The 26,555-nt window shown below is 33.7% G+C and overlaps 1 protein-coding gene across 1 annotated transcript; it reads left to right on the forward strand.

The window, feature by feature from the left end:
- Positions 1-409: 409 nt before the first annotated feature.
- LOC141674064 (putative mitochondrial protein AtMg00860) lies at positions 410-1,993 on the forward strand. The gene is made up of 2 exons (XM_074480790.1): positions 410-472; positions 1,352-1,993. Exons 1-2 carry the CDS (start codon positions 410-412, stop codon positions 1,991-1,993), a joined length of 705 nt encoding a protein of 234 aa, XP_074336891.1.
- Positions 1,994-26,555: the final 24,562 nt, after the last annotated feature.

Below are 26,555 nucleotides of genomic sequence, written 5' to 3' on the forward strand. Positions count from 1 at the left end.
TTGAACTGACAACATATACAACTGTGGTTTCGAAAGCCATGGTCATCGAAGTGGAAAGTGAAATGTCCCAAAAGGAAAAGGGACAAGGGAATTTTCGAACCGTTCTAATAGGAAGCCGGGATTTCAAGGCTGGGCGAATATGAATTTTAAAAGGATAGGACAAGGCAATCATAGAGAAGGTAATCATTTCCAAGCTCCAAACTAGCAGGGAATCATCAGACCACCATTGCCATACTGCAAAATATGTGGTTAGAAGCATACGGGCATCTGCAACAAGGAAAATGTGACATGCTTCATGTGCAAACAGAAAGGGAACTACTCTAATGAATGTCCACCAGGGAAAATAGAAGTTACTTGTTTCTAGTGTGGGGAGAAAGGACATGTTGCCAGAGATTGTAGATGACCAACGATGGCGGCTAGTGTTCCGAGAGTATTGGCATTACCTCCACCACCACAGAAGAATCAGCCTAGGGCAAGGAATTTTAATATGACTATGAAGGAAGCTGTGTAGAGTCCAAGTGTGATTGCAGGTACGCGTTCTATGAACTCGGTTAAAGCAAAAGTATTGATTGATTCTGGAGCCACAAGATCTTTTATTTCTGAAGGATTTATCGATAAGATATGTTATAAAATTCAACGGTAAGGCGAGATGTTAATTATAAAATTAGTGAATGACGACCAAGTTTCTGTATATCGAGTATGTCCAGAATGTGATATCGAAATAGCAGGACATCATTTTTCAATTGACTTGATATCTTTCAAGTTAGGAGAGTTTGATGTTATTTTAGGAATGGACTGGTTATCTGATAATAATGCTTAGATTGATTGTGTGAATAAGAAAGTGAAATTGCGAACTGCGAAGAATGCAAGAGTAATATTTAGGGGTGATAAATAATGGAAGAAGTTATTGACGATGATGCAGGCTAACCGGTTGTTGCGACAAGGATGTAAGGCTTATTTAACCTATGTGTTGGATACTGAAAAGGAAAGTCAGAGAATAGAAGATATTTCCGTTATGTGTGAATTTCCTGATGTCTTTCCGGATGAACTTCCATGATTACCGCCGGATTGAGAAATTGAATTTACTATTGATTTAGCACCAGGTATGGAACCAGTTTCGAAAGCTCCGTATCAGATGGCACTGGTTGAAATAAAAAAGTTGGCGACACAATTACAAGATCTTCTAGATAAAGGAATTATAAGACCTAGTGTATCTCCATGGGGTGCACCGGTATTATTTGTGAAGAAGAAAGATGGCAGTATACGACTATGTATCGATTATCGTGAGTTGGATAAGTTAACTATCAAGAATAAGTATCATTTACCACGAATCAATGATTTATTCGATCAGCTAAAGGGAGCCACATGGTTTTCTAAGATAGACTTGAGGTCAGGTTACCATCAATTGAAGATCAAGGCAGAAGATATTCCCAAGACTGCTTTTCGTACCAGTTATGGAAATTATGAATTCCTCATAATGGCATTCGGATTAACTAATGCACCAACAACATTCATGGATCTAATGAACAGAGTATTCAAAAAGTACTTGGACAGATTTATGATTGTATTTATTGATGACATCTTGATTTACTCGAAGACCGAAGAAAAACATTCCGAGCATTTAAAGAACATTTTGGAAACCTTAAGGCAGGAGCAGCTTTATGCGAAATTTTTGAAATGCGAATTCTGTTTAAGAGAAGTACAATTTTTAGGCCACATAATCAGTATTGAAGGGATTAAGGTTGATCCAGTAAAGATTGAAGCTGTATTAAATTGGGAAAGACCGAAGACACCGACGGAATTTAGAAGTTTCTTAGGATTAGCTGGCTACTACAGGAGATTTGTTAAGGATTTTGCGAACATAGCTACACCATTAACCAAGTTGACTCGAAAGAATGAAAGGTTTGCATGGGATAAAAAATGTGAAGGAAGTTTTCAGGAATTGAAGAACCGATTGGTGACCACACCTGTATTAGTACTACCAGACGAATAAAGAGATTTTGTCATTTACAGCGATACTTCCTACCGTGTGGACTAGGATGTGTATTAATGCAGCATGGTAACATAATTACATATGCTTCCAGACAACTGAAACCTCATGAACAGAAATATCTTACGCATGATCTGGAATTAGCCGCAATCGTGTTTGCACTAAAACTTTAGAGACATTATATTTATGGAGAAAAGTATGAAATTTACACAGATCACAAAAGTCTAAAGTATATTTTTACACAAAAGGAACTTAACATGAGACAGTGAAGATGGCTAAAATTGATCAAGGATTATGATGTTACAATTAGCTATCATCCAGGAAAAGCAAACATCGTAGCAGATGGATTAAGTCAGAAAGAAAGATTGAATATGTTAACTTGCTCAGAAGAGTTGATCCGAGAGTTTGAGAAATTGGAAATTGAAGTTCATATTATAGGAGAATCCACTGAAATGAACTATGCAATGAAGTTTAAGCCAGAACTGTTGGAAAAGATTCGAAGATGTCAAGAAGAAGTAATGAGTTAAGAAGATGACAGTCCAACGGGAGAAGAAATTACAAGTTAGAAAGATGATAAGGGAATTCTATGATTTTCATCAAGAATATGGGTACCTAATCTACCAGAATTAAAAGAAGAAATCTTACGAGATTCTCACAACTCAAGATATTCCATTCATCCAGGAAGTACAAAGATGTATCGAGATATGTAAGAAAACTTCTGGTGGCCAGATATGAAGAAAGAAATAGCGGAATGGGTAAGTAAATGCTATACAAGACAACAAGTCAAAGCAGAACACCTACGTCTAAGCAGATTACTACAACCACTGGATATTCCGGAATGGAAATGAGAACATCTAGCGATGGATTTTGTGATAGGACTTCCAAGAATTAGAGCAAATCATGATGCAATTTGGGTGATTATCGACAGACTAACAAAGTCTGCTCATTTTTATCCAATCAACGAAAGGGTTTTGCTCGATAAACTGGTACACTTATATCTCAAGGAAATTGTAATGCGTCATGGAGTTCATGTATCCATAGTATCTGATCGAGATCCACGTTTCAATTCAAGATTATGGAGATAATTTCAAGAATGCTTAGGTACCAAATTGAATATGAGTAGCGCTTATCATCCAAAAATGGACGGACAAAGTGAAAGGATGATCCAAACAATTGAAGATATACTACGTGTATGTGCAATTGACTTTGAAGGCAGTTGGGACGGGCATTTACCTTAGGTGGAATTTTCTTACAATAACATCTACCATGCAAGCATTGGAATGCCACCTTATGAAGGTTCATATGGAAGGAAGTGCCGATCACCTGTGTATTGGGATGCAGTTGGTGAACGTAAAATTCTAGGTCCAGAATTGATTCAACAGACCAAAAAAACTATAGCTTATCCAAAAGCGACTAGAGGCAGCGCAAGATCGAAAACACAAATATATAGATCAAACCAGAAAGGATATGGATTACCAGGAAGGGGGGCACTTGTTGCTAAAGGTATCGCCATGGAAAGGATTGACTAGGTTCGGTAATAAAGTCAAATTAAAGCCATGATATGTTCGTTCATTTGAAATCTTAAAGAAAGTCGGGAAAGTTGCGTACGAGTTAGCCTTACCGCCTCATATGCAGCATATTCATAATGTGTTCCATGTGTCAATGCTTAAGAGATATAATTCTAATTCGAGGCATGTAATAGAATATGCGCCGATAGAAATTTAAGCTGATTTGTCTTATGTCGAGCAGCCAATAAGAATTCTAGATCGGCAGGAGAGAGTACTGAGAAATAAGTCTGTGCCTTTAGTACGAGTTTTGTGGAGAAACCCTACGGTTGAAGAGTTAACCTTGGAACTTCAGGGTGAAATGTTAGAAAAGTATACCCAGATATTTTCTTAGCGAGATTCTGTAGATAAAATCCTATTAAGTGGGGAAGGATGTAACGACTAGGAAATTACGCTTATATTATATCATAATAAAGATAAAATCATGTGTTTTATTATTCTATTAAGTATATTGAGTCATAAAACCCTAACTGTTATGTGCTATGTGTGTTCTATAATGTCAGGGTATTTTCCGGGTATTTATCGGGTATTTAATTTCGTGTTAAAAACTTTTATATCAAAAGTTATACGACCCGAACATTGTTTTAATAGCTGATATTTCAAATAAAATAATTGGCCTTATTTTTCTTAGAATGGCTTGTACCATCGCTTTATTCTGAACATCCAGTTATTTTATAAAAAATTTCGTTTCGCGAAAAATGACTTTTCCGGGTCCCTTCGGGTGTCAAAAGCCCCATAAAAATCATATTTTTATTTTTATAAAATTACGGGACTTTCAAATATTCTATTTCTTTGCATTTTTGAATTATTCACAATTTTTGGAAATTTTTGGCATGTATATTGTATATATAAAATATTTAAAAATTAAAAATTTATTCTAAAAATTATTAATTAAGGGCCAATTAATTTTATTAGATGTAAAATTAGGGCCTTAATTTTAGTTAGGAGTATTATTTTTACTACTATAAATAGCCTAATTTTTATTTAATTATTTATAATAATTATTAAAAAATACTGAAAAATCAGAAATTCTCTGGAATTCGGGTCGGACCTTTGAATTCGTGTTGAACAATCCAGACGTGATTTTGATCGATTTCCGGCATAAAATCTAGTCGTGTAAGTACTTAAATCGAAGGTTTTGATCCGTTCTTTCGATTTCTGATATCAATTTCATGTTTAATTCATATATTTTTGATTTCGAATTCTAGGTTCATGTCTGATTTGGGGGATTTTTATTCTTGGGTTATTACATTGATTTGATGACTGGAATAGCTTTGTATGATGATTTGCAGTCGATTTATGCTAGTTAATTGAACAAACGATTCTGGGATAGTGAAGTTCAATTATTAGGGTTTATATTAATTTTTGATTTATACGTTTTTGTGTTTGAATGATCTGAGGTTCCTTAGATGTTAGGGCTTTGATTGTACAGGTTTTAAGCTTTAATTTGAGCTATAGAACGTATGGTTTCATGTAAAAATTTATGAATTCGATAGTTGGCCGGAAAACTTTGAGTTTTGATCAGATAAGTAGTTTCAGAGATGATTCCGGCTTGTAGACGGTGGTTTGATGTTGTTGAACTGATTTGGAACAAAAACCCCGTAAAAACGAGGCCAAACGATGCTTATTTAATAGGGCTTGGGGTCGCCGGACTCCGGGAACGTCACCGAAATCTGGAAAAATTTCGGCGTGTTCTTGGAGACCTGACCCGTGTTCTAACCGAAAGCTCAAGTCAAAACCCGGAATAAAACCCGGTTTTGATCCATTTTTTCAGAAGTTCAATTTCTGACAAATGTTTCTGATAATTTTATTTTATTTTTATTTTTATAAATTATAAAAATCAGTTTTATTTATTTTATAAATTGATTAAATAATTATTTAATTAATTGATTTATTTTATAAATAATTATAAAATTCAAAATTATTTATTTCTTTAACTATTTATTTATTATTTATTTAATAATTATTAATTATTTAAAAATGATTAATATTATTGATAATTATTCAAATTATTTTAAATAAATTATACTAAATTTATTTTAATTCCAAAAATTATGGAAAAATCATTTTTAATTCTGATTTTTCCTAAATAATTATTTAAAAATATTTTTGAGGTTCAATTTTTTTGATTAATTTATTATATTGAATATTAAATTGAATTACCCTTATTTATTTAATAATAATTGAACCGTTTATCCGATTTGATCGAAAAGAAAGCCTTTTTACTCGGAATAACGATCTATTTTAATTAAAAATAGTTTCAAACCTTAATTTCTTTTGGAAACGAGTTGGATTTTGATATTTATTTGCTTTTAGACCCTATTACTTATAGAGTCGAGTCCAATAAATTCAGAAAATTAGGAAACAAGCCAGAAGTTGTTCGATAATACGAATATTAATTCGACTTTGATTCTAAAAATTATTTTTAAGCCTAAAATGACTATATGACTTATGTTTTATGTGAATTATATGGTTAATCGAGTCTTAATAGTTGGTAATTATTATACAAGTCGATTGTAAGCGTATGAGTATATGATATGGGCTACTTGACGTCGGTTTGAGACGCGAATAAGATACGTGTCGACTAAATGAGTATCCTTCTTTGATAGAGACGAAGCCAATAAGGCGGACCAAACAAGTGTTAGAGAACTGTGATATAATTGCGGTAAATCACGTAACAGGCAAGTTTTTTCCCTATTCTAAATTGAAAATAGTGAATTGCTTTCAGATTCTCATCGCAGTTAAACACTAATAATTCCTATTCACATACACTGATACACAATTATTATTCATTTGTTCATATTTCATTTTGATTCCTGATTTCTCTTGATTCACTGAATACTCTATTCATATTCCAAAAGATTATATACATAGACCTGATATATTCCGATGTTGGGATACATCAAAGCATACCGATTGTTCCGGTTGCTCATCTGTGGATTGGATGGTGACGATTAGGATCATGTATATATTTGATCCTATGGACCGAGAATTAACCGGATCCATGTTCTGGGACGTAGAGCCTGGGTACCCGAATGGATCTATACATAGAGGTGTAGATCTGCATTATATTCTAACTGATCAGTAGGATATAGGTGTGAACTTATGTCTAGTCTAGTTTATTGATACTCGCCAATAGTGGCCTTCGTTCTCCTTTGTAGAAATACATAGTTACCGATATAATTAGATTATCAGTTCATTTAGTTTTATCATAATATTGTTTCTATATTGTGGGCTTGTTGAGCCAATTTTGGCTCACCCCCTTTGTTGTTATTCACCTTGTTTATTTTCAGTTAAAAAGGAAAGTGAAACCTATCCGGACTCGTAGGATAAAGAAGCGGGTCAAGCAGCGGAATCCTCTAATCCCAATTCAGGAAGAGAGCTTTGAGCTACCAGAGCAGGTGTAGTGTAGATAGTTGTGGTGTGAGTTTGAATAAAAATGAATTTAGTTAAAACTTGTTTAGATAATGGTTTGTAATAAAGAGAGTTCTATGAGATTTTAAATTTGGTTTGTAATAAAGATAGTGTATTGTTCTTGTTTTCATACCTCAACCTGAAAAGATCCTGGATAGATTAAAGAGGTTAGATATGTTTGTATAATTATCATACAGGTTTGTATTGGTTTGGTGATTAGCAAGTAACCCCCAGATCTAGACCCCGGATTCGGAGGGCGTTAGAAAAGGCAATTAGTGTGAGTTTTGATATTGAGAGTACTGGAGTGATGCTTGCTACATTCAATATACGACCAGTGTTGAAAGAGAGGATACAAGAAGCACAACCACATGATCCAAAATTGGTAGATATTATCGAGAATGTGAAGAAAGGAAAAGATACTGATTTTAGACTACAAGATAATTGCCTTGTGTGTGGTTAGAGAATTTGTGTTCCTGCTGTTGATGATCTTCATCGAGGGATTTTGGATGAAGCTCATAATGCACCATATGATATGCACCCTGGAACGACCAAAATATATTGGACTATGAAGCCTCGTTATTGGTGGCCTGGAATGAAGAAAGAAGTAGAAAAATTCATTGTGAAGTATTTGACATGCCAACAAGTGAAAATAGAACATCAAGCTTCAGCTGGTAAGTTGCATCCTTTATCAATTCCTGAGTAGAAATGGGAGTGAATTACAATGGATTTTGTTACGGATTTACCTAAGACTCAGAAGGGAAATAATTATATATGGGTTATTGTTGATCATTTGACAAAGTCTGCTCATTTTCTACCTATTCGTTGGGGTTGCACACTTGATCATCTAGCAAAGAGGTATGTCAATGAGATTGTGAGATTACATGGGGTATCGATATCTATTGCTTCTGACAGGGATCTCAGATTTACATCAAGGTTTTGGAAAAGTTTTCAAGATGCATAGGGTACTAGGTTAAATTTCATTAAAGCGTTTTATCCTCAAACTGACGGTCAATTAGAAAGGAAAATCCAAACTTTGGAAGGTATGTTAAGAGCTTGTGTACTTGAATTTAGAGGTTCTTGGGATGAATACATTGCTTTAATTGGAGTTTACATGCAATAATCAGTTTCATAGTAGTATTGGCATGGCACCTTATGAAGCATAATACGGAAGAAAGTGCAAAAGTCCATTGTATTGGGATAAAGAAGGTACGACAATTTTAGAGGGACCTGGCATTGTTGCAAATGTACTTGATAAGGTTAACATTGTGAAAGAAAATTTGAAGGCAGTTCAGGATCGTCAAAAGAGTTATGTTGATCAACACAAATGAGAAATGAAATATACGGTTAGTGAAAAGATATTTTTAAAAGTATATCCTTGAAAATGAGTGATGAGATTTGGAAATAAGGTAAAGTTAAGTCCACGCTATATGGAGCTGTATGAAATTATTGAGAGAGTAGGACCATTAGCTTATAAGCTAGCATTACCTTTAGAGATCTCTCAGATTCATAATATTTTCCATGTTAGTATGCTAAGGAGGTATTGTTCGGATCCTACACATGTTTTAAAAGATCCTGAGATAGAGATTTATAAAAATATAAGTTATGTGGAAGAACCCATAGAAATTACAGGTCATAAGATCAAATAGTTAAGAAATAGGGAGATACCGTTGGTTAAAGTATTATGGAGGAAACACTCTAGAGAGGAAGAAACGTGGGAAATTGAGAAGAATATGAGACGTCAATATCCCTATCTATTCAACACTACAAGTATCTAGTTTCGAGGATGAAATTTTTATTAGGAGGGGAGAGTTGTCACATACCTCTGAAGGGTTTTTAGCACATAAACGCAACGAAAACGTAAATTTAAGTCTTAAAACAAACCGAAACCCTCCGCAGGATCCATGCGAAAAATAATATTTAATTCGTAGTTCAGTATGTTTATCTTAAGAAGTTTTACATTAATGGAAAGATGGAAGTCTTTAATGGCGATCCAAAAATGATGAACGATGTAATGAAGGAGGAAGAGGTGGAGAGAATTAGGCTTTTGTTAATCTTTGGGTTGAGGCAAAAATAGGGTTTATAATGGTATATTTATAGGCAAAATTTTCAGCTGAAAATTTCCCATAAAATATTATTATTATTAACCCTTTATTATTCTCACTAATAATTAAAACACCTTTTAATTATTAATTATTTTTCTAAACACTTTAGAAATAATTCTCTCTCTTGATTTAATTTCCAAAAATTAAATTCTTAATTAATAATATTAAGAACTTTTCTTAATTAATTTATAATCAATTAAATCTCATTTAATTAATTATTAAATTTGCCAATTAATTATTTATTTAATAAATAAATAATTATCAGCTATTATTAATTAATTCCTCCACCATTAAATCATTCTCTTTTATGGTGTGACCCTGTAGGTTCAATATTAAGCCGATAGTAGAAATAAATAATAATAAAACTATTTTATCATTATTTATATAAATTCTCTAATTCATTAAATATGATTAATTAATTAATCATATTTATTCTACATCGTGAGGGATACTTCTCAGTATATCGCGACTATCCGGATAATACGAATTCACTGCTTAGAATACCAAGAACCTGTTCAGTGAATAGTTACCGTACAATTAATTCCTTCTACCCTGCAATGTCACGATTAAATACAAGGCATGGAACTTGTGTCAAGCCTATCTTATTTAATCACTTGTTTTCCCATTCACTATGCTTAGTTCTATTTAATGTAAATTAGAAACTCCTTTATAATTTCATTCACTCTGGCCAGAGGTTCCTAAACTAACATAAGTGGATCAGCATTGAACATTCTCTTCTTACACTGGAAGGGGTACAAATTCCTATACCCAGTAGAGCCCTTATAATTATCCCTTGAGACTAAGAACTAAACCAAAGCATAGTTCAGTGTACACAAGATGACTATGATGACCTCAAGTCTAAGGATAATTGTACAACTATCACTATGTGAACAACTGCTGGCACGTGAATGAACTCCATCAGTTGTTCAGTTGTGTGAGTCATGTTCAGTGAACTTATTCTATAATAAGCACCTACATACTAGCTATAGTGTCACCACACAAATGTCTATGAGAACAGACATCCTTCATAATGAAGCAAGCATAGTACGTACCGATCTTTGTGGATTATTAATTACCAGTTAGTAATCCTACGACCAGGAACTATTTAAGTTTAGAGTTATCATCTTTTAGGTCTCATTATTATGATCTCATCACAATCCATAAAAAGCTTTACTCTAAACTGTGGTATATCTTATTTAAACATTTAAATAGATAGAGCCCGCAATAAAAACAAAAACAAGTCTTTTATTAATATTAATGAAATCAAAACAGATTACATAAAAGTTATTCCTAAATCCTCATACATGATTGGACTTAGGACATATCTCTTTCAATCTCCCACTTGTACTAAAGCCAATCACTCTGGTATCTAATAACTATCTTGTCTTTATGATGATCAAAGTGACTCTGAGAAAGTGGCTTTGTGAGTGGGTCTGCTACGTTGTTATGTGTGTCAACTCTCTTGACGTTGACATCTCCTCTTTCAACAATCTCCCTAATCAGATGAAAGCGCCGCAGGATATGTTTGGAATTTCTATGAGACCTAGGTTCCTTGGCTTGTGCTATTGCTGCGTTGTTATCACAATACAACACAATAGGCTCTTCAACGCTAGGAACAACTCCCAACTCAGAAACAAATTTCCTCATCCAAACGGCTTCTTTTGCAGCCTCACTTGCAGCTATATATTCTGCTTCCGCTGTGGAGTCAGTCGTTGTAGACTATTTGGAACTCTTCCAACTAATTGCACCACCATTCAGAGTAAACACGTACCCTGACATGGATTTTCTATCACTTTCTGATTATAGCATCGGTATATCATTTCCTATAAGAAGTATGTCATCCACATACAATACAAGAAATGTTACCGCACTCCCACTAACCTTCTTGTAGACACATGGTTCATCTATGTTTTTGATAAAACCAAACTTTTTGATTGTCTCATCAAAAAGGATGTTCCATTTACGAGAAGCTTGCCTTAAACCATATATGATTCGCAGCAGCTTACACACTAGGTGTTCATTTCCCTTGGAAAGAAAACCCTCTGGCTGTGTCATATACACTTCCTCCTCAAGTTCCCCATTGAGGAAGGCCGTTTTCACGTCCATTTGCCAGATCTCATGGTCGTAGTAAGCAGCAATCGCAAGCAAAATCCGAATTGATTTTAACAGGGCTACAGGCGAAAAAGTTTCATCAAAGTCAATCCTTTGCCTTTGTTTGAATCCTTTTGCCACGAGCCTGGCCTTATAGGTCTCTACCTGGCCATCTTCTCCAATCTTTCTTTTGTATACCCACTTGCACCCAATAGGCTTAACACCTTTAGGCGCATCAACCAGAGTTCATACTTGGTTGGTATACATAGATTCCATTTTTGATTTCATGGCAATATGCCATTTCTCTGAGTCAACACTACTTATAGCCTCATTATAGGTCACAGGGTCGTCATCATCAATGATTGACAACTCATTGCCTTTCTCAATGACAAGGCCATAATACCTCTCAGGTTGGCGAGACACTCTCCCTGTCCTACGAATGGGCTGTTCCACATAAGGTTGTTCAGTCTGAACAGGTGTTTCCACTTGATCCGTAGTAGTTTGTGCTTCTTGAACTTCATCAAGTTCAATTTTTCTACCACTGTTTCCTTCAAGGATAAACTCCTTTTCCAAGAAGGTAGCATGTCTGGAGACAAACACCCGATGATCAGTGTAAAAGTAATACCCCAAAGTCTCTTTAGGATATCCCACAAAATTACATTTTATGGATCGAGATTCCAGCTTATCTGGGTCAACTTTCTTGACATAAGCTGGACATCCCCAAATCTTAACGTGTTTAAGACTCGGTTTCCTTTCTTTCCATATCTCATATGGTATTTGAGGAACAGATTTGGAAGGCACCTTATTCAGTAAATATGCTGAGGTTTCCAATGCATAACCCCATATGAATACTAGAAGATTCGCATAGCTCATCATGGACTGAACCATGTCTAACAAAGTTTGATTTCTCCTTTCAGATACCCCATTTAACTGTGGAGTATATGGAGGAGTCCATTGGGAGACTATACCATTTTCTTTGAGATAATCTAGAAACTCTCCATTCAAGTATTCACCACCTCGATCTGATCGAAGAGTTATAAAACTGTGTTTGGTTTATTTCTCCACTTCATGTTTATATTCTTTGAACTTTTCAAAGGCATCAGACTTGTATTTCATCAAATACACATATCCGAATCTAGATCTATCATCTATGAAAGTAATGAAGTACGAAAATCCACCCATGACTTGCGTAGACATTGGTCCACATACATCTGTGTGTACCAATCCTAGAAAATCTGCAGCCCTCTCTCCATGTCCACTAAATAGAGATTTGGTCATTTTACCCAATAGACAAGACTCGCATGTAGGATATGATTCAAAATCAAAGGGGTCAAGTAACCCTTCCTTATGCAATGTCCGCAGTCTATTTTCACTAATATGACCTAGCGTACAGTGCCATAAATAGGTCAGATTTTCATCATCTCATTTTCTTTTATTAGTTTGTTCAATCTGAAGTAAATCATGCTCTACGTCACATACATACAGACCATTATTTAAAATGCCACGTCCATAAAGAACATTATCTCTAAGGATAGAACATTCATTATTCTTAATAATAAATGAAAAACCATCCACATCCAACATAGGAATAGAAACAATATTCCTCACAATAGAGGGAACGTAATAACAATTATTCAAAATAATAGTCTTGCCCGTAGGCATATGTAAACTAAATGATCCTACAGATATGGCCACAACCCTTGCTCCATTGCCCATACGTAGAATCACCTCATCTTTTTCAAGAGTCCTACTTCCCTTTAGTCCTTGCAACGAATTGCAAATATGAGAACCACAGGCGGTATCTAATACCCAAGTAGAAATTTGACCTAGTGACATATTAACTTCGATCATGAACATTCCTGAATCAGAAGTGGTAGTCTTACTACCCTTCTTCTTCTTCAATTCTGCAAGGTAAACCTTGCAGTTCCTCTTCCAGTGCCCCAACTTGTTACAGTGAAAACAAACAGCTAAATTAGGAACAGTCAACTTGTGAGCATCTAGTATGCTCCGGAGTGATAGTGCAGAAGACATGACGAATATAGTAAATCTGTAAATGATAAACACATAACAACATTTAGCAAATATTCAATTTCATTTCAAAACACTATATGAATCGGGTCTTTATTCATAAGTGTCTCCCACTAGTTTATCTAATTTATTCAACCCCCTAAGTGAAAATTAAGCATTCATAATGCTAGTGGGAATAGGGATCCTACATTCCATCACACAACCTCGGCTGTGGCACGAAACGTCATGTGATGTTCAATAGGCAGACAACTCTTGTCAATTACATCTTATGTTATTCCCTAATATAACTTCAGCCTCTTGAATAATTGAGTCACGACTGTGGCACGACAAACTCAATATTCTAAGTCAAGTCTAACCCAATATTTCGTATAATTGAATCAGTCCCCAACGGCCCACGGCTGTAGCACGTACTGACCTTTAGATTCTAATTCAATGTACACATCTCTATGTAATAGACAAGTATTTTTTATTTCGAAATCAAAGCCCTCGGCTGTAGCACGAAACGACAATGATTTAAAAATAAGAACCACTTTCTATCATGTTGGAAGGCTATGACCGACACAAGCCCATTGTGTCATTGGCCAATTACTACTTGATATTATTTAATTTTAGAGGGATTATATTACGTTACAATCATAATCATATTATAAAGAGATTCTTCCTTTTAAATTAAATATTTCAAATCAATAATCGATAATCAGATGATTCCCAGATCGGGTGGAGCATTGTCAAGAGGCTTCACTTAATAATCCTTTCTTACAGATAGAAATATGTTGTTGACAGAATAATCCTTTCTCTCAATATTAAAAATTCATATTCAATTACGTGTTTCATAAACACAAGAATCTCATGATCGTATTCATAATATTTATTGTTAAGGTAAGAAACGATTCCTATTCTAGATTTTCTAGAGCACGCCTTATATTGATTTAAGTTCACCTAAATCTATCATCGCATGGTAAACATAGGCATATATCTCATATATAAAATTAAATAAACAAGTAAATGTAAAGTGCAATAAAGTAAATGTGTTTGGTTATGGCCCCATCCTATGTGATCTTTATCAAGCTCATGATAAAGATCAAGGTCAATCTAATATGGTGATGGAAATAAATACAACTACTTATTACATAAGTCTTCTTCTTTGTTTAGACTTCTTGTATGCCTCGTCTTCTTCTTTGTATCACCTCCATTGGATAGCCTTCTTGAGTCTTCAATTACATTACATGATTGAAAGTAAAACTAATCTAATGAACTTACAAGAATAACTCGAGTTACATTCGAGATTTATGATTACAAAGATTGACGACATGCAAGTCGTATTTAAAACCAAAACCAAAACCATTACACTAAGGTCGAAAGGCCATAACCATCCACCATGCTCATACAACACATAAAAGCATGTTAAAACACATAATCTGATCTTAACATATCATATTATCCATGATCTAATCATAAAAAGAAAATATGACAAAAATCAGAAAAATCAGAATCAAATCAGAAAAACAAGAATCACTGTTTACGGGCAGTAAACGACGTCAAACGCCTTACAGACTAGTCGTTGATAGCTTTTACTATCATTTTTGTTCAGACGCTCGTTTACCTATGGAATAGGGTATTCGTTTGCGTAAATCGGACACCAGACCCATATTTCAGCAAATCTGTAGCAGCCAATTCAGAATCCGTATCTAATATGATTCTCATAATTAGAACAAACATAAATCATGTATATATCAGTATATATACAGATTACATAATCATCTTATGATTATACAACTCACATGAATATCATATATTCAAAACCATACATATATAAGCATATTATATCAACATCAAATCATGGCGAATCACGTACATGCTCATATATCGAAAACATTTAAACACATAAACGAATTAAAAACTTTTCGCAAGTAGCTCTGATGCCATTGAAGGGTTTTTAGCACATAAACGCAACGAAAATGTAAATTTAAGTCTTAAAACAAACCGAAACCCTCCGCAGGATCCATGCGAAAAATAATATTTAATTCGTAGTTCAGTATGTTTACCTTAAGAATCTTTACGTTAATGGAAAGATGGAGGTCTTTAATGGCGATCCAAAAATGATGAACGGAGATCCTTAGCAGCTGCTCCTCAAGTGTGAAGCACTCCACCGGTATCCACCAAGAAAACGATGTAATGAAGGAGGAGGAGGTGGAGAGAATTAAGCTTTTGTTAATCTTTGGGTTGAGGCAAAAATAGGGTTTATAAAGGGTATATTTATAGGCAAAATTTTCAGCTGAAAATTTCCCATAAAATATTATTATTATTAACCCTTTATTATTCTCACTAATAATTAAAACACCTTTTAATTATTAATTCTTTTTCTAAACACTTTAAAAATAATTCTCTCTCTTGATTTAATTTCCAAAAATTAAATTCTTAATTAATAATATTAAGAACTTTTCTTAATTAATTTATAATCAATTAAATCTTATTTAATCAATTATTAAATTTGCCAATTAATTATTTATTTCATAAATAAATAATTATCAGCCATTATTAATTAATTCCTCCACCATTAAATCATTCTCTTTTATGGTGTGACCCTATAGGTTCAATATTAAGCCGGTATTAGAAATAAATAATAATAAAACTATTTTATCATTATTTATATAAATTCTCTAATTCATTAAATATGATTAATTAATTAATCATATTTATTCTACATCGTGAGGGATACTTCTCAGTATATCGTGACTATCCGGATAATACGAATTCACTGCTTAGAATACCAAGAACCTATTCAGTGAATAGTTACCGTATAATTAATTTCTTCTACCCTGCAATGTCACGATTAAATACAAGGCATGGAACTTGTGTCAAGCCTATCTTATTTAATCACTTGCTTTCCCATTCAGTATGCTTAGTTCTATTTAATGTAAATTAGAAACTCCTTTCTAATTTCATTCACTCTGGACAGAGATTCCTGAACTAACATAAGTGGATCAGATTGAACATTTTCCTCCTACACTGGAAGGGGTAGATCCTTTATTGATCATACACTATCTTCGTGTATAAATTTCTATACCCAGTAGAGCCCTTATAATTGTCCCTTGAGACTAAGAACTAAACCAAAGCATAGTTCAGTGTACACAAGATGACTATGATGACCTCAAGTCTAAGGATACTTGTACAACTATCACTATGTGAACAACTGCTGACACGTGAGTGAACTCCATCAGTTGTTCAGCTGTGTGAGTCATGTTCAGTGAACTTATTCTATAATAAACACCTACATACTAGCTATAGTGTCACCACACAAATGTCTATGAGAACAGACATCCTTCATAATGAAGCAAGCATAGTATGTACCGATCTTTGCGGATTATTAATTACCAGTTAGTAATCCTACGACTAGGAACTATTCAAGTTTAGAGTTATCATCTTTTAGGTCTCATTATTATGATCTCATCACAATCCATAAAAAACTTTACTCTAAAATATGGTATATCTTATTTAAACATTTAAATAGATAGAGCCCGCAATAAAAACAAAAACAAGTCTTTTATTAATATCAATGAAATCAAAACAGATTACATAAAAGTTATTCCTAAATCCTCATACATGATTGGACTTAAGACATATCTTTCACTCTTTGTCTGAGAAGCACACACAAGCATGAATTTAATATTTAATAATAAGGCATTTGTAGTTTATTAAATATTATAAAAGTGTTATTATTATTAATAATGAGTATATAGAATTTATTGTTTAATTTTTACTTAATTACTTGCATTTGTTGAATAGATGTGTATGTGTCAGCCTAATATTATTATAAAAATATTTATTAAATTTTATTGAATTAATTCAAAATTATATTATTTTAAAATTAGGGTAAAATTTGAGTTACCAAATGGTTAATTAGTTGTTTAAAGAATTTTTAGATTGTTATTTGACTTGAAAGAGTTGAGAATAAAGAGTAAATTAGTTAATTGAAAATAAGAACTATTCATCAAATTGTGAATTTTGACCAACTAGCATTTGGTTTAGTACTTGTATATGTCCTAGAAGTGAACACGAGAGATTTAGAATTTACAAAATATAAACATGTTGATATTTTTAATCAATAAATCGGAATTATAGTTTTAAAAAAAAAGATATTTACTACAAATGAAGACCTAAACATTATTGTCGTTATATTGTGCCTAGTAAATTGGTGCTAGTGTCTAACAATGTCAAATTAGATAAAATAATTTTAGTTTCTAAGAAAATGTAATAAAAAAATCAATCTCCTCAATGGACAAGAATTTAGTTTATTATGAATTAAATTATAAAATGACAAATGGGATCTTCAAGAAGGGAAGAGAATTCATTAAATAGAAAATTGGTGGCAACGTGAATTAAAATTTAATAATTATTATATCTGGCTATAAAATCTAGTTTTGCTTGTTGATTAGAATTAGAAATTTTAGTTCGTTAAATTTGGGAACTTTTGTAAAACTAATAATAATAATAAAATGGGATAAAGAATAAATGGTCAAGCACATGTTTCTATATTAAACATAGGAGTGAGCATTTTTGGGTTCAGAATTGATAACCGAACCGAAATTGCGATTCTGGTTCGGGTCTTTAATAATGCGGATCCGGTTCGGTTCTTAAATTTTCAAAAATTTCGGTTCTCGGTTCGGTTTGGTTCTAAACATCCTAGAACCGTAAGAACCAAACTGAACCGTATATAAATAAATAATAATTAAATATAAATAATTAAATATTATAATTTTTTCTCATTTTTAATATTACAATAAATTTCAAGAGAAATATCATTTTATATTATATTATTAATTAGATTAAATAAATCTATGACGTTTCGATCATTTTCAAAAAAATATATTTTATTGAATCTTATAAAATTTTCGAATGAAAATGATCTACTATTAATAAAAATATTCTTTTATTAAGTTATCCTAAATAGATAATTGAGATTAGTCAAAATTAAAAAATATTAGAAAGAAAAAATATATAAATATTAAATAAAATAAAACTTCGGTTCTTTCGGTTTGCAACTGAACTGAACCAAAATTTACGGTTCGGTTCCGGTTCGGTTCTTCCAGATAAACGGGTCCGATTCGGTTCTTTTTTTTTATCGTAGGTAACCCGCAGCCACTACCCTTCGGGTGCGCACTGGGTAAACCGTACATGCTCACTCAATAGCCTGCAAACCACGTGAACCAAGGTAAACCGCATTTAAGCGACAGGCTCTGGCTCAGGAGGCATAATCATAAATTCTCCTCCCGTGGGATTCGAACCTGTGACCAAGAGGATAGTTATCCCCTCTTTAACCAACTGAGCCAACCCTTGCGAGCACCAGTTCGGTTCTTGAAATATCCCTATTTCGGTTCTCAGTTCTTTCGGTTCCGGTTCGGTTCGGTTCCGACCCGTTGCTCACCCCTAATTAAACAAATGGTAAACTTATACAACACATATGAAATAAGGCAACGTGGTAACCGGGAAGAAGGATTAGTGGCATCTTATTATTCTTTCTAACAAGAATATAAAATTAGGGACTTAACTACTAAACCATGTCATAAAGGGAGAAGCTATTAAAAGAAAGAAAAAGACAACCATCAATATATAAATAAATTTTAATAGTAGTAGTTTCTCTAATAAAAAGACGTCAATACAGAGTGGTGATAATGAAGTTAGCAAATTCAAACTGTATAACAGAGTGTAAAGGTTGAGATCAAGTTGGAATATCGACGAAATATTTCACTTTTTTGCTTTCGTTAAAGGTGAGTATAAATCAAATTTTTATTCTAATATGATTATATTTTTAAGTTCATTTTAATTATATGATCCTTAGAATATTACTTGGATGCATTGTTTAATTACCTGTGTTAATATTAGTGCTGGTTGTGAATTGGTTATATTGTGCGGCTGTATACTTGCTATGTTGTGTTGGCTGTAAAGTAGTTGTAATCGTAGTACCTGCTACTTGAATTTTGTTTAATATGTTGTAAAGATGCATATACACCTGTATTAATCAAAGACGTTGTGACCGTCAATACTATAGTATCAGTGACATGCCTAGCTAGCCTTTAACGTGAATTAGTTGCCTTTGTGTCTATCAATGTGAATTTCTAGCCATTTTGGCTATCAACGTAAAGTATGAGCTCTTGTGGCAAATAACGTGAAATAACATGAATTCCAAAATGATACTAAAAAATTGGACGGTCACAACAACAAAAGTTAAGAAAATACATGGGCATATATATTCATGTTCATGACACAAGTATTTTATTTTTATTATATACGTGTTAAATCTGTTAGAGTAAAAGTGATAGTGATTTATGCTCATTGAGTTGCAACCCATATCAAATTCAAATACTTTACAGGCTATCCTAAAAACTTGACTTTTGCGTGATATCATGTTTGGAGTAATAGATATAGGCTTAAGTCACAGGTCGGCCAGCTAATGCTCCGGACTCCCCAGTCTTCAGCACTTGTGTATCAGCCATATGTACCTAAGTATTTGGCAGTCATTTGTAATATTTTGTGTCTACTGTTGTATAACTTAAGTAAGAATGCGGGTTTGTGATTGTAATACATATGTTTTTGTGAATTTAAAATTTTAACACTTGAATCTATTGAGTCTTATGAGCATTGTTGCCCAGTAAGAATATAATTATTTAAGGGGGTTGGATACAATTGTATAAATATTTCGAACAAGTAATAAATTATAACAGCTTTTTATATTTCCGATAAAAACTGTTAGAAAACTCTCTCAAGAAATACCGATGTTCTTGAGAGCTGCTAGGTCGTATGATGATCGAGTTCGATACACTATGTGATGACCTAAACTGTGTTTATATAATACACAGCTAGAACTAAACAATCTAGGATATGCATTATCAAAAGCTAACCGAAACTGATACATATCTTCAACTGAATAGACAAAGTCCTATAACTTAGACATAAAATATATCTATTCCACAATACAAGGAACAAAATAAATCTTCTAAGCTGACTGTCTCCAGATACTGATGATGTGTCACTTCCCGATGACACATCAAATACTGATGATACCCGAACAACCAGATCCTAAGCTTGTTCTGATAATTGAGAATCAGTACATAACAAACTCCCCCAATTTATGCTTAAAATGTAATGAAGCACAAATTCCATTCTCAATATTGACAAAACCAACTATAAAATGTACAAGGAGTAAAGCTTACTTCAGTATCTTCAGATAACTGACAGTTGTTCTCAGAAAGTTTTTCAATATTTCTTCCTCCTTGTCTTGTAGGACTTTAACAAACTTTTTCTTCAACTCTCTCTTCTCTTCAGTGTCTTCTCCAAGCTGATAGATGGTTGATCTTAATTTAGAAATTGAGCTTTTGTTTATCTCAAGATCACCAATCAACATGAAGCTTAAACTAACATCTTCATGATCCGGACTGAAAGATAACTGGGGACTGTTGAGAAAAACTTTTAGAACTGTAGCTCTCTTTTCCATCTTCATTTCTTGACTAGTATAAGTTCTGTACATAGGAACATAATCACCATTATATTTATAATCTTTTGTCATGACTCTTCTTCTGATGACTTCAAGTATCATAGAAGACCAATTTCTGGTGACACTATTCTCAACTCTAAGAAGATAGTGAATGTATTTCAATTCTGTCACAGTCTTCATTAAGAGTTCCTGCAATGTAAAGCTCTTTACTTCACCATCCCTCAAGAAGTACATAATCTCTTCTCTGAAATCATTATCATTTATCATTCTATAAACAATCTTCACAGCTTCAACTTTCTCAAGATGTGAAGGAGAAACTCTTTCACAAAGATTCTCAGTCAGAGTATTTATATCCAGCAGATCAGATCTTAGAATCTCCATATCAGAATGACCAATGCCTCCTCTGGTTCGAGATTTGACAAGTTTCAGTTTTTCATTATATTCCACCCAAGAAGGTTTCTTGATGGACTTATCAACATCTTCATGTTCTGAAATAGAATCTCTTAATCTTGTTGACATAAATTCAACATGCTTGAACCCTTTAGGATAATCGAATGTATAAATGTCTTTCCATCTTTTATCCTTCTTGCTGAGAGGAGCATAACTTGTAGAAAAATCATGAATTTTCCCTTTTTCTTTATGCCATAGCTCTCTCTTTAATTTTAAAACTCTCTGCACATAATCTTTGCATGCTTGATCAGCTTTCCTTCTGTCAACTTTTTCTTTTTCATCATCCTCTGAAATATGAGGAGTGACTACTGTAGTAAGAGCTGACTCATTTAATGCTTCCATCACTTTTTCATCAGAGTCAAAATTAGTTATCAGGTTCACAGCATCAGGATCTGCTTTAACCTCAGAATTTGTGCCTGCTTCAGGAGTTACATTCTGATTTGCTGTATCAGCTTGATCAATGTCAGTGGCTGACCTTTTCTTCCTTTGAATAATCAACTCTTCTGGCTTCTGAACTTCTTCAGCTTCTTCATGTCCTTGTACAGGAACATAACCTTCTCTGGATAGAACATTTAGAAATGCAAAATTAAATGCAGTCACTTGACTTGGTTTAGAAGTCCTTCCTCTTCCTCCTCTAACTCTAACTCTTATAGATCTTCCACCTCTTTTTCCTCTTCCTTTAGAAGTGTTAGCTTTAACTTCAATTTGAGCCATTAATTCCTTTTGTTGCATGACTGCTTCTTCAACTGTTAGGTCAGCAAATTCTTTAGTTATAAACCCAAGAGCACTCCTAGCATTCTTTTGCTCAAACCTCTTGTCTTTGTAGTACAAGATAATCTCTTCACCTGGATCCTTATGTCTGTAAGGAAATAATAACCCTTTAGCATATGCTAAATTAGAGATTGTAACATCATCATCCTCAGGAGCATCAATATTAGTCTTGTGCTTATCTTTATGAGCACCAGTAGACTTCCCTTGTCCTGAAGTACCAGTCTTCTTGAAATGTTGAGGTTGTTGAGCAGTAGAAGCAATTTGAACATCTGCAACTGGATTCTTATCACCATCATCATCAATATCTTTATCTTTTATCTGAATAGAATCTGGTGTATATTTTATAGCAACTACCTTCTCCCCCTTTTGGCATCAATATTTGAAAGAAGAGATAATAGAGCATCCAGTTTTTCAGCTATAGAAGAGACCTTATCTTCCAAGGAGGAAAGTCTAGAGTCCATGATGTGGTGAGTTTGAACAACATTTTTAATAGTAGTTTTCACACTCGTGATTTCAGCTGAGGTAGGTGTGGTGCCCCAAAATCCGAGGTCAGGGATCTCGGAGGCCACGCCATCTCAATCACTATAAACCACATACCTCGCATCACAATATATAAATACTCACACTTTAAGACCCCACACTTATCACACACACACTTACAAGTTATTGTCTTGAAAATGAACCATTCATTACTAGAGTAGATCAACCACAAAGTGATAATTATTACAACCCAAAAGTAATTAAGTCTTATCGGAGAATAACCTTTAAGTAAGGCTAGTCCGTCGGCCAAATATACGTTTCTTATTTATTACCTTACATAAGTCATACTTATAAATAAGCCGAACTAAAAACAACTGAAAACCAGTCCAGCTTATTCGGACTACCTATGGTACAACACCAAACAACCTACGGAATAGCTGGCCATTTCTTACCCGTTTCCTGGCTGTGGTTCTCATGGTAGGCATCTTGATTCATTATTGTGCTGTGTCAATTTAAGAAAACAAGTGTGAGCTATAATGCCCAGCATAAAAATGTACAGTATGAAAATGACTGTATGATAACTCACGTAAAACATCATATATGAGAATTATGCTTTATTCGAAAATAGTTTTCCTTGGTGATACACACCTTCTTATGAAAACAATTCTTTAGTGGATTTTATTATCCTGCGAATACCTTAATAGTAAACCCAACACCTAGGCTTGGGTTACGGTATTGCATCACAATTCCAATTGGAAGAATAGGACATTCACCGGAGCCACCGTATACGATAATCAGTCGTACTACGGAAATATTACCCTTTTCTACATGTAGATGGATGATTCCCTTTTATTATTGGTTATCACCCTGGCCGCATTTGGGCCTTTTCTGTGTCCGTCCCTCTCAGGTACACACTTCGTGTCTATCCCTCTCAAGACACGGTTTTGCGTCCATCCCTCTCAGGTACGCATACTCCACATGTTCATTAGTATATAAGATACCTTCTCATGTGGTAGTAAATTGGTAGTCTTCCCAATCCACGAAGTACTGGAGTCTACCCCTCCTTGTCCTTGTAAGAATCTCAACATCAATCTGGAACTTATATTGTTCCCCAAGCATATTGCTTGTTGATAGGTACACTTTGATTTGTACGTATATATGTACCTTCGAGAATTTTCGGAGGAAGTACTAGGGATGTGAGTTGACCGTTGTCAACATATTTGTTATATAAGGGGGAGTTTGTTTTGAAACTATAATCCATATATTTAAAATAAGTCGAGATAATATTCTCCGATGATCTGAAATTATTCGAATGATTTTCCGAAAATCAGAAAGTATTTTGAATCAGGTTCTATGATTTTTAAATCATAATTAAACCATTAAATAACTAATGCTTAATAATCAAATATTAAACCTTGAATACTTATACTTTTTAAAAGAATATTTGAAATAATATTCCTCAATTAATTTATGTTTAAGTAATTTAATAATCTTTAATATTTAATCGAGTCTGAAATAAATATTCACTGGAGAATACTTCTCCCATAATAAATGAATAGTAAATAGATATTTATTATTTGAATGATAAAGTATAGTTGAGGGAATATGATCTTCAGAAATCGTTTTAATAAAAGTTCGAGGTGTTTAGTATTTTGTAAGTGGACGTTGAGTCCTTTTAAACCGTACTACTATGGACTTTTAATCATCCGATAATATCACCGGGATGATCACCGGGTTTTTATCTTAAAATCCCGACTGACTCACGGTCTTATACTTATACGTCACGCTTAAAGCGGAATTAAACATTATACGATACTTACTTATCGTACAACATCACTATATTATGCGAAAAGTTCAATTACTACGTATCATGGCAAGCATGGTATTTATGCAATGATAATAAAACAATCCTTTCACAACACAACAGTAAATGGAGTTGGGTTCGTAAAATTTCCTGGGTATCTCGAGGGGGAGGATGCTCTAGGTTCCGCTCGGAAATCTATAATCATAAACACAATTCGTTTCGTTAGGTCCCGATCTAATTTACGGCTACCCGCACTCATGCGCTAATTATTATGCACCCTCTCAACTTATATTACCCTTATTATTCCTTTAAGTCCTTATTCACATCATGGTCGCTTCCTTTTTCAAAGTATCTTAAGTTCATTTTCATTTTCGTCGTCGGCTCCGCTTATGGATTCTACGGTTTCTAATCGCGCGGTCTCGGCTCCGATAATTTTATAAAATTTAAAAATAATTAATTTCACTTGAACGTTTTATGGAAGTTAAGAAACTCAATATACTACTCTCTGTCAAAATTTCATGATTTATGAACATTCTTAAGTCGATCCTTTATATTTTCAAAGTTCGTAATTCGTAGCAGTTTTTTTCACGTAAATCACTTTTAGTAAAACGGCCATAACGTTTGATAAGTAAATCGGACTCAAGCGATTAAAGCGCCTAAACGATCCTTATAACATTTTCTATCATAAACAAGGGTTATTTTTCAAGAAACTACAGTTTATATCTTCGGGACTTTCTGCAGAAACTTAAAGTTATGTTTTGTTCGTTTTAACGAGATTACGGTTACGATCGGAGTTTCGTTTATGCCTTAAATCTTTATACTACCACCAATAATCAACATATAATAATCACCACACTAAATTCTCTCAAGAACATCATGTTCTTGAGTAAATGACAATTAACCTTAAATCTACTTAGCTAAACATCAAGATTACAGCAATACTCCCACCAAAACTAGGTTTACAACTATATACTAAAAGGATCTTGAACTTAAATCTTAAATAAGGTAGGGTCAAATATTTATACCTTTATTAAGATCTTGAGATGTGTTCTTGATGATGGTGAAGTCTTTGGAGTGCTTAGTATAGTTTTCGGAACCTAAAACAACCATCAAAATCAAGAAACCAAAGAAGAGTTACTATTCATACTATTCATTATCAACTTTCTTGATTTTATTTAACCCATCAAACCTTGATAAAAAGAGCTCAAAGATTTATCTTACCTTAGTTTGGTTGGTAAGAAGCTTGAGAATTAATGGGAGGATTTATCCATGGCTAGAGCTTGAAGTTTTGATTTTTATTTCTTGGTTGAAGATGAAAAAGCCGAATGGAATGGTTGGGAGAGAAAGAAAGAGTTTTGGGTGATGCTTCCTTGGTTGCTTCTTGGAAATGAGGCTTGTGATATCTTTTTATTTGATTGTTATTCCTTAGTATCTATCCTAGGATTTGATCTTTGTTGCCAATCTTGGATACAAATCTAGCTAGCATTGGTAGATTACAAGCTAAGCCACTTGTTTAGCTCTTTAGCTTACTATTTGATAGCCTTGGTTGATCATCCTACACCTTAGCTCACTATTTGATAAAGTAACCATGGTTACTTTTCTACCATGGTTAGTTAGTGCGTTATGTTTATTTAATCGTTTACGCGTTCGCTCGGTCGCTTAAACGTTTTCGTAATACTTCCTCGTAAATGGTTCGTGACGTACTTTCTCTCGTATTTATTCCTTATGTTTTGAATTATCATACTTGGATATAAATCCGTAGGGTTTTAAATTCGTAATTATATTATGATTCCCGTAATCCTCGATGATTCATAAATATGGTCATTTTTCAAAGTTCGTTTTCTTCGAAAACTAATAGCGTTTACATACACTCATTTGGTACGTATAATCATAATATCAACTCCAAAACTCATTTTCTCATACACTACATAGTGTGGGCTAAAAATTTTTCCCCGTCCATCAGGGTTACTATTCATTAAAAGTTTTACAAGGTCTCAAAAATTCGAGTTATTACAGTAGGTGTGTGGAGCATAAATCCATCAATTTTGTCCTTGACAGCAACATGAGACTTCTTCATTTCATCAAGGTCAGAGTGAATTCCTTTGACAGAAATAGTGGAGTCCTTAAGATGCAACTTTAGATCAGGAGTTCTAATTTCATCATAGGCACGATGAATATGTTGCAGGCCAACAACAGATGAGATAGAAGTATTTGTAAGTCTCTATTTATAATCCCATTATGTCTGTCAAAATTGCTCAGCATCAGCATTGTAATAAGAAGGATTTTCATTGAAGTGTGAAGAAGAACCAACATTGGACTTCTTAGATGCATCAATTACAGTCTTAAGCTGAGATGTGTCAGACACATC

The sequence above is a fragment of the Apium graveolens genome, chromosome 7, assembly GCF_009905375.1.
Source record: "Apium graveolens cultivar Ventura chromosome 7, ASM990537v1, whole genome shotgun sequence".
In the NCBI taxonomy this organism is placed as follows: Eukaryota; Viridiplantae; Streptophyta; class Magnoliopsida; order Apiales; family Apiaceae; genus Apium; species Apium graveolens.